The 9,958-nt window shown below is 28.5% G+C and overlaps 3 protein-coding genes and 1 long non-coding RNA gene across 4 annotated transcripts in view; 2 read left to right on the top strand and 2 right to left on the bottom strand.

Annotated features, from left to right (window-relative positions):
- The window catches only part of LOC122634432, a 973-nt gene extending 811 nt beyond the window's left edge, over positions 1-162 (top strand). Inside the window, exon 4 of the long non-coding RNA XR_006328385.1 lies at positions 110-162. This is a non-coding gene — a long non-coding RNA (uncharacterized LOC122634432). The remainder of the gene's footprint in view (positions 1-109) is intronic.
- Positions 163-504: 342 nt separating this feature from the next.
- LOC122634424 (protein ABHD13) lies at positions 505-2,921 on the top strand. Its single transcript, XM_043823367.1, has 5 exons — positions 505-1,563; positions 1,649-1,880; positions 1,957-2,150; positions 2,212-2,369; positions 2,533-2,921. The coding sequence occupies exons 1-5, from the start codon at positions 1,398-1,400 to the stop codon at positions 2,803-2,805; spliced, it is 1,023 nt and encodes a 340-aa protein (XP_043679302.1). The 5' UTR covers positions 505-1,397; the 3' UTR covers positions 2,806-2,921.
- A 181-nt stretch (positions 2,922-3,102) lies between these two features.
- Positions 3,103-5,257, bottom strand: LOC122634419 (chaoptin-like). The gene is made up of 4 exons (XM_043823361.1): positions 4,970-5,257; positions 3,823-4,913; positions 3,515-3,705; positions 3,103-3,431 (listed from the first exon to the last, which is right to left on the bottom strand). The coding sequence occupies exons 1-4, from the start codon at positions 5,085-5,087 to the stop codon at positions 3,155-3,157; spliced, it is 1,677 nt and encodes a 558-aa protein (XP_043679296.1). The 5' UTR covers positions 5,088-5,257; the 3' UTR covers positions 3,103-3,154.
- Positions 5,258-5,526: 269 nt separating this feature from the next.
- On the bottom strand, positions 5,527-7,168 carry LOC122634423 (DNA polymerase delta subunit 3-like). Its single transcript, XM_043823366.1, has 2 exons — positions 6,941-7,168; positions 5,527-6,851 (listed from the first exon to the last, which is right to left on the bottom strand). The coding sequence occupies exons 1-2, from the start codon at positions 7,007-7,009 to the stop codon at positions 5,604-5,606; spliced, it is 1,317 nt and encodes a 438-aa protein (XP_043679301.1). The 5' UTR covers positions 7,010-7,168; the 3' UTR covers positions 5,527-5,603.
- Between the last annotated feature and the right edge of the window lie 2,790 nt (positions 7,169-9,958).

Below are 9,958 nucleotides of genomic sequence, written 5' to 3'. Positions count from 1 at the left end.
ATAACATTTTTTCCTTGTCTCCAACACAGATACATTCGAAGACTATAAATTGTTGTACGAGGGTGTAAACTTATTTGAATAAATTTCGTAATTTAAAACTATTTTTCAGAATGATGACAGCTGCCCTAGCTGCATTTTGTGCATGTTTAGGATCGTTTGCAGAAAATTAAATATTTGATTATTTAATAGACAATTATTATTAATTATTAATACTCATAGTAGCGGCACAACCCTTTCATATGTTTTATTCAACATTTTGTGTTATTACCTTCTTAGAAAAATATATATACATATTTTTAACTTTAGATAAAAAAAAAAAGGTTTTTAATATCTTCTACACTCAGCTTTCTTATCTCTAAAAGATTCGAAAAAACAAAAGCAGTAGAGAAGACAATTGCAAATATTTCGTTAAACTGTATATAATTAATTATTCATTGTACCACATAGAAAACTTCAAATTTTATGTAACAAACTGTGAGTTATGCCTAGGTTGCATTTGAATAAGCAAAAGGTACATCGTACTATCCGTTTATCATAGATACGTATGCAACAATGATATGCATTAATGTAACAACGGTGATATGATAGGATCGCCACAATTGAATAAGCACCCGTTGTAAATTGGAAAGCCTTGCAATGTTTATGACTATTCTGTTTTATATTCCACGTATTCCATATTGACTCTAAAACGGTACGATTTTAATTTCATACTTATTCAACTACATTAAAATCTAATCAATTTACGGAGGAGTCCCAATGACGTATTTAACCAATCGTCAAACATCATTGTGCAGGCATTCAATGCTTCCTCCCTCTATATGGCGAGTAGGTGTCGATGCTGTACTATTATTTTTGACACAAAAAGGTGCAACGTGAATCTTATCATTTGGAAGTGTTTTCAGTAATATTTTATGTCTTGACATTAAACTTTGTATATACTGAATCTAGTTTACATACAATATGAAATCGCAGGATGATACAGTATATCCTATAGGAAAGCGATTAATGATTTACATAGTAAATGTAATTCCATGTCACAGGATATACGCATAACCTCCTTCCGTTACATCGTTTTGATGTACGAAACATATATATTTAAGGAATTAGTTTAATGGTCAAATTGTTTACTTTTTTACTGTGACCATCCTTCGTCTAACTCTAATATAAATTTTTAACCTTATATTCATCTTATAAAAGAAGTTATTTTGAGGTTATAGCTCGACCACTGTTTATATAGACTATTTAATTGCTTTTATGATCGTATGACATTATTATTTACAATTAATGAAAATCGAAAAACGTGAATTAGTAAAAGTTGTAAGAGTCAAGGTTGCTCCAATAGCCAGCATCATAGTGCTAAGACTTTTCTTGAATTAAGCACTACATGAAAATAGACAATGTCTTTTCGTATGAGACTCGCTCGTAGTCGACCTATTAGACTACTAGGTGGTATCGCTATGAAACATTGGATATTTTCTGGAGCATATGTTCTTACCTGTTTTCTATTATACTGGCTGTATGGTGGTATTTTTACTTTCTTCCTCTTCTGTTTCGCTAATATAGGTTAGTTTCTGTGAATGTTATAATAATACAAACTAATCCTTGTCTATTCTTAAAATTGTATACATCTATTACATCGTTCTTATAGGTTTATTATATCATAGGGAAGATAAGCTGCTCTATCATCCTGAATCACCAGCTCATTCTCGTGTTTATGTTCCTGCTCCTTCTATATTCAATCTACCTTATGAAAATGTATATACGCGTTCAGGCGATGGTACTATGCTACATATGTTTTTTATTTCTCAACCTGAAGATAGGGCAAAGAAGGTCCCAACCTTACTTTTTCTTCATGGAAATGCTGGAAATATAGGACATAGGTCAGACTATTTAGAAAGAAAAATACTCTCATTGTCTTGAATATACAAATTAGTCTATAATATATATTGTAAGCAGACTTCAAAATGTTGTTGGTCTCTACCGTAATATTCAATGCAATATCCTAATGCTGGAATATAGAGGCTATGGATTATCGCAAGGTTCACCATCTGAAAAAGGATTGTATATGGATGCTCGTGCAGGAATTGATTATTTAACTTCCAAAACCAATATTAATACTGATGAAATTATTGTCTTTGGTAGATCACTGGGTAAGTCGTATATCTGATTTCATTAAAATAACATTAATAATAATAATCTTATTCTCTAAAGGTGGAGCAGTAGCAATTGATTTAGCAACTAAGGAAGAAAATACAAGAAGAATTTGGTGTCTTATACTTGAAAATACATTTACAAGTATACCTGATATGGCAGCATTTATAGGATCAAGATTTTTTCAATATCTACCACTTTTTTTATATAAAAATAAGGCATGTGTGTGTGTGTTAAGATTTTAACATTATCCTAAGAAGTATATCAATCACTTTATTTATAATCATATATATATTCTTACATGATAATATTATTTATTGATTTATTTTTTTATTATTTTTTCGTTTTTTTCTGTTAATAATACTGTTATTATTGTTGCAGTATTTATCTATTTTCAAAATACGATCGATGATAGTACCAACATTATTTATCTCTGGCTTAGCAGATACATTTGTACCACCACGAATGATGCAAGAACTTTATAAAAATTGTAAAAGTAAATATAAGAAGATTCTTCCAATTTCTGGTGGTACACATAATGAAACATGGTGTCAATCTGGATATTATGAAAATATATGTTCTTTTTTGAATGAATTAAGGGAAAATCCATCAATCCAGGTAACATCGGATCACTGGCAAATAGATGATATTTAGAAATCAATATATAAATGAAATACATTTTGCGTCCAAATGTATAAATATATTCTAAAAAATGTCCAATACAATATTAATGTATTTAAAATAAATGAAGTTGGTCCAATAAGTTAAAATATATTATCTATTTTTATTGCTACCATTAATTCAATGACAAAAGTATCGTTTCAGTTTTAATTTCAACATTTCTGAAATAATTAATTTAAGTTATACAACAATTTTTAACATTAACATTAAGTAATCTTTTTAAAAATATTTAAATGAAATGCTTCTAATAAACCTGAAGTTTATTAAATTTTAATTATACAATTGTATAGTTTATAAATTAATATATTTTCTTAATGTTTATTTAAAATCTTCTGTTTTGACGAGATCTTTTCTTCTCTAATTTTTGAGTCAATAAAATTCCAATCACAAAAAGAACTATTAACAATATAATAGCAGACCCTAAGATCGCATATAATTCAGGACTAGACTCAATCATTATCATTTTTCTTTCAGATACTGCCTCATATTTTTCTGAGAAATTTGATGATAATTCAGAAATGTCATTGCAAAATATTTTTTTCTTCCATTTGTACCAATGTACCAATCTTATATTCAATAGACTGAGGGGCGTTGCACATCTATTAACAATATACAAAATTTTCAATTCCTTATAATATAATACATATAGATAAAATCACATAACAAAATTTGTATTAAATACCTTAGATTATTCAAAATACTTGGATTAATAACATAGAGCTGTGGTAGTAGATCATTTAACATCCATTGCAAAGAACAATTACATGCAAGAGGATTTCCTTGTAAATCAATGCCATTACTCATTTTAAGAGTATTATTGGATAATAATAGTTTAGGAGAAATATAATTTATGTTATTGTTACTTAAATCTACCTATAGGAAAAAAAGATGTTTCTATTTATAACAGCAAATAGTAAATGTAAAGAATAGATAATATTGCATACATAATACATATTGCCGCAATTCATAGTTGATTCAAAGTGTACTTACAAAACATACATTCATATTATCCAAAGCTCTCTCATCAATGGAGATCAGTTTTTTATTGTTAGTTATTGTAAGATTAATGCAATCATTTATGGGTGCTTCCAAATTTAAGAATGCATCATTATTAATCTTTTCAAGAAGTGTAATATAATTTGCAACGAATGAACGCAGTTTTAATTTAGAGTAAAACGTTAAATTCTTAATTAGATTTCCGCTGACAATAAGTGTGTTCAATAGTGGATAATTTTCTGATGATAAGTATTTCGGGATATTAGAATAATTATTATTAGAAATGTCTAATACTTTTAATCTCTGAAGTGTTACATTTGGAAACTTGGCTAACTTGTTGTCGCTTACATTTAAATATTCTAAAGAATGAAGGGATGCTAAATTTGTTTCTAACCGAGAAATATTATTAAATTCAATATTCAATTCTTCAATTTGAGATGGTTCGTAAAATAATTTTACGATCTTATTGTATTCAATGCGTAATTCAATTAAATTATCTGGTAATTCATTAAATTTTAATGATATAAGGAAATTATTATTTATTCTAAGCGTTTTTAAATTAAAAAGTTGCGAAAAAGCATTTTCAGAAATTGAAGTAATTTTGTTAAATGACAAATCTAAATATTGTAAATGCAAGAATGGTTTTAAAAATGCATTATCAATAAAAGTTATATTATTATAAGAAAGGTCAAGGATAATTAAACTTATTACAGGTTTTGAAATAATTGTTGATTTAAGTATTTTAATATAATTATGACTCAAATTTAATTTAGTAATGGTTGATATTTTATCAAATATAATATTATTAAAGATTTTTAATTTATTGTTTGAATAATTTAATTCAGTTAGATTATTAGATTTTGTTAATTCATTAATACATATTTCAGATATTAAGTTTTCAGACAAATCTAATTTCCTCATATGCTTCAACATTATAAATGTATTTGGTGAAACAAGTGTCAAATTATTCTTTGATAAAATTAATTCTTCTACATTTTGATACTGATCTAACATTAATGACTTCAACTGAATTTTGTTGTCATTTGTAACTAATTTTTCATGGCAATTAATAACAGTTCCTCTATCTGCAACATTTGCATTAAATTAAAATTATATCAAATATACAAAAAGATTTACATACCTTTAACAGAACATAAACATTTTGTGCATATATCACTTTTACATTTATGTATAATGTTTAAACAAAGTAAAATAATAATCCAACTATTAAATAGAATATTATTCATAATTGAAGACATTTGATCGTGTATCGGCTCACTGTTAGCTTCTTTTATATTACTCAATGGTAACTTTGACACATTCACCGTTCTACCTATGATAACATATCTGATAACATTTCCAGGTAAATGATCACACGCGCGCACGTATCAATATCTTTAGATATACTTTATAACTTTTAAATTAAACTATCAAATTCAATTGAAAATTACAAATTTCTAATCATAATTATTACAAAAATGTTAAAATGAAATCTGTTCCTCTTTATTATTGTAAGATTAAATTAATTAACAGATAACGAATAAATTGCTTTTTTTTTTTTTTAGATTATATCCATTAAATTTAAATTAAAATTAATGAATATGATAAGAATCTGGTAGAAATATGATTTGATAAATTTAATATTTGAGAGAAAATGAGGAAGGATAAATATTATTCATATATAATAATAAAATGGAGAGAGATAACTATATATTCGTTTTATTATGAATAATAAATTAATAAAAAAATACCTATATTTGAATCAATTATATACATTAGGATTTTTTAAAAAAGCTAGTTAATATAGTTTGTTTCTTCTTGGACTGTACTTTGGCAACATCTGCAGATTCTTTCTTCATCGTTTCTTCTTTTGTTCTGGACTCTGTTACATTTTCTGAACAATTTTCATATACATGTACCTTTTTGGTTACAAGAAAACCATCTTCTTCATAAGTCTGATCAACCATTTTAAGAATTCTTGCTTTACCATTATTATCCATTGTACGAGGAGGAGAAGGAAATTTCTCTTTCTTATTTAAAGCAATTTCTATCTCCTGTTCCGACTCTGACTCCATAGATTTCATATGTTCATCTTCACTTTGAGAATCTGTTAAATCATCATTTACGATTATACGTTTCCGTTTTTTAATTATATTTTTAGATTCTTTGCTACGATTTCGTTTTATCCCACGTGTTTCCTTTTTTGGCTTATCATTATCGTTAATAGAAGTAACTTGTATCTTTGCATTATCTTTTATATCATCTTTCATATTATTATCTATTTGTTCCTCCTGATTAGAATCTTTTGTAACATCTAAGCTTTTTCCAAAAAAGCTAGCAATATCACTTTTCTCTTTTCTCTTAACAAATTTACTTTCTTTTGAAGATGAATTTTGTGAATCGATAGATTTCTGCTTAGGTGATGTTTCTTTATTGATACATGTAAATTTTGAAGTTGAAGGTACAATATCCTTTTCCTTATTAGGAATCTTTGTAAAAAGATTGTTAAAGCTAGTTTTTTGAGATATTGGAATAGTTTTCTTATCTGTAAATTTTTTATTTGTTTGATTATGTTCATCCATTTCAAAAATCTGTACATTTTCTGATTTGTTTACAGACTTTAACTTATCATCCTGTTCTACAATAGGATGATTTTTGAATAGCGATCCCCATCGTAAAATAGACAATTCTTCATCATTGCGCTCTACACTTTCGTTGCATTTAATAGCACTAAATCTGACATCTCCTTTATCATTCATAAAAAGTGATTCTAAATCAGGTATAGATTTTTGTATACTGTATAAGTGTTCTGATATTATATCATTAAATTTATTTTTTGCTGCATCTAAATTTGATTGTTTCACGACTTCTACACACATTCCACCCAATTTTAAATTACCAATCAACATGACTGTAGACTCAATGTTATTATCATCTTGATGCCGCTGCCAGAATTCCCATAAAACTTGTTTTGCTACATTTACATGAACTTCTAATTCTTTGCTTAACCATTTATATGTAACCTAAAGAACGATAACATATAAATAAAAAAAGTGATTAAGGGTACTGCCAAGAAAAAATTGTTATAATTAAAAAATAATTGCGTATTTACCGCCTTATCATTGTCATAAACGTAGGCGTTCAAAATTTCTAAATAATGATTCATTAATTCTACTCTCATGTTTAATTAATTTATAAGGTAAAATAAACAATAATTTGTTAAATATTTATCTTAATATGATCAATCGGCGATTAATTAAAGCAACAGGTATAGCTGCTGTAACTGTATAGATATAGCTATATATAAAAATGACTATTACACTCTCTAGCGGTTAAGTTTTAAACTAAACTGCATGGCATTACTCACAATGATTTCATCAGTTTAGTTTAAAATTTAAGCACCAGAGAGTGCAATAACATAACTTTGTGGCGAACATTCTTGGTAGTGTTATGTCCTACGCTGATCCTAGACTTAGAATAAAAGAAATTATCGTTTCATGAATAAGCGATATGGGAACCTATCCTAACCGATATAAGAATTAGATAATACGTTTAATATAATACAAAAGTTTTAGTATAAAGTTTCCTATTGTACAAAACGAGATGTGCGTAAACAATGGAAAGCGGAAGAACAACGAACGCCAGCACAGGTATGAGACACGTGCGTCGAGCCTACAAAGCCTCATCCCCACCAACGTGCAGCCGCCGTTGGATGCCTCCGTCACCAGCTAGGGGGGGAGCTACGAAAGGCAATGGCGACACCGCGGCAAATTACTCTTCGCTGATTGGGCAAAGCTCCTTATTTAATCGGCCGCGTGCATCATCTCTACGATTATTATTAGACTATTGTTGCTTAAATCATTTTGCTGTACTCATTAGCATGATTATTATTTAGATTATTATTATTCGAATTATTGCTCAAACTTTAACAATATAGATTCTTTCGTTTAGATTATCACTTCGATATACGAGTCAGTCTTTGTTACTATTATCTTAAACCTATTGAAATATTATTCTTATATCTATTGTTATTGTTTTAAATAAATTGAGCATTATTAAACAGTCTAAGTTAATAATCCCGGTTGTGTCTACGGAAGTGATCCGCTTTCCCGATTCTTATCAAGACAAATCTCAATTCTACTTCTATTTAGAAATCGCTTAAACGCATTCGTTCTCCTTCGACACATTTTTTCGTGCGACGTTACCGCCAATCAATTCTACTCTCTCTGGAAGCGAGCCAATCGAGTAAAGGCAAGGGAATCGGCTTATCCGGCGATAAATATGTTCTATCCACCGATAAAAGAAGTAGATTCCACCGTCGAGTCTCTGTCAGCCACTCCTCATTACCGGAACAGAGGTAAACCGCAGTATTCTCATTCGTCGAAAGTAAAGGTAGGTGTCATTTGATTGGCTTGTGTACGCCATCTGGCATACCGTTAGGTACCAGACCCATGCCATAGAACTGCACACAGCAGATGAGGGCCGAAAAGGCAAATCATTTCACGTCGCAGGAACTCCTCAAAAGGAATTTATTTTTCTGAGGCCCGTGCTTCGAAAACGTAACAGTAATTGTTTAAAGCTATTGAATTGAGATTATTATATACAAAATTCCATGAGAACGTAGACGTAAACTTAAGGAACTCGACCAATCTCATCCAGTATTGAAGTCTCTGTAACCCCTCCACTTTTTTCTATAAAATTTAAAATCAAAAAATCATCAAAAAATACTTTAAGAATGAAATTTATTATAGTTATGGGCAAAAGTCTTTTGGGCAAGCAGAGCAATGACAAGTCATAATAGAATATGCGCTTTAATTTAAAATTTAACCAAAAGCTAGCAAGGTTACGTGTTCATGGCACTTTTTAGCAAAATGACTAATTATAATTAATGTTGTACGTTCGATACTTTGAAAATAAAGTTTAATTAAGAAAAAAAATATAGTACGTTTTGCGCCATGAAATACTTTCTTCGTTAAATATAAATAATTCTGATATTCATATATCTGAATAGATTTCATATCAATCTAAAATGTAAAATTGTAAATTATAAAAAAGAAACTTATTTATCGTTTGGTGTTACGAGAAACGACATTAACATTTCTAAGTTGAATCTTTATAAATGGGAGAGAATATTTTTGCGCCAACTGTATGTCATAAACTATACGTTTTACATTTTATGAGTTACGACCTTGTAGAGTTTTTTATGTGATGATTACGTCTGTTAAACATCACAGATTAAGGTTATTCATCACCTTTAGATCGAATCGTCATTAGTTTTAATTTAGCGATAAATACGAACAAAATATGAATTATAAAATAAGCAGTTACTATATTACTATATATATATTATTGTTATTACTATTTTAGTAATGTAGTAATAGTCATAATATAAAATGGATTACTCTTACAGGGGAAACCATAAAAAGGTGCTGGGGAAAAACCTCGTAGATAATATGAAAATGAACTCGTATTTTGATCCTTATGAAAATAGTATATAATATATAAACGTATATTCCCTAATTATTATTTTCGAAAAAATAATTGTCAAATGTATATATTTTCTATCCATTTATCATTAAATCAGATTGTACAGCTGCTGTGTCCTATTTAGCACAGATCACCGTGAAACTCGTGTGAACTATCAGTGCAGGAAATAAATATAAGAGATTGAATAGTAATAACTTACTAAACTGCATATAAGGAGAAAATATAAGGAGAAAAAAGAATAAATTAATTGATTATTTTCGTTTACATCGATACAATTAACAAAAAAATCATTTAAGCTCAGAATTACGAATCTAGATACTTGCCAATGTACTACACATTGATTATAAATACTCTACATTTTTGGTCTATAAAATATAAAAGGAATTATAAATTTGTCCAAAATTTAACAATATTTTAGAAATTTAGATCCATTAACACGATCGATAGGACACGTACTTTCTTATTTTTACAATAGAATCAATCATCTTAAAGGAATCGTCCAAAGCTCATGAAAGTGACCGAATGAGTTACAATAACTTCTCGTGCGAGCATCGTGAAATGCATTTTTTGTGTTTGGATTTAGAAAATCCGATCACCGTTTAAGCGCACAAACAAGCAGGTAATCGTCTGCTCCACAAAATAA

The sequence above is a fragment of the Vespula pensylvanica genome, chromosome 14 (assembly GCF_014466175.1).
Source record: "Vespula pensylvanica isolate Volc-1 chromosome 14, ASM1446617v1, whole genome shotgun sequence".
NCBI classification, from domain to species: domain Eukaryota; kingdom Metazoa; phylum Arthropoda; class Insecta; order Hymenoptera; family Vespidae; genus Vespula; species Vespula pensylvanica.
The sequence above is the reverse complement of the archived record's forward strand: the minus strand, read 5'-3'. Positions and strand labels throughout refer to the sequence as shown.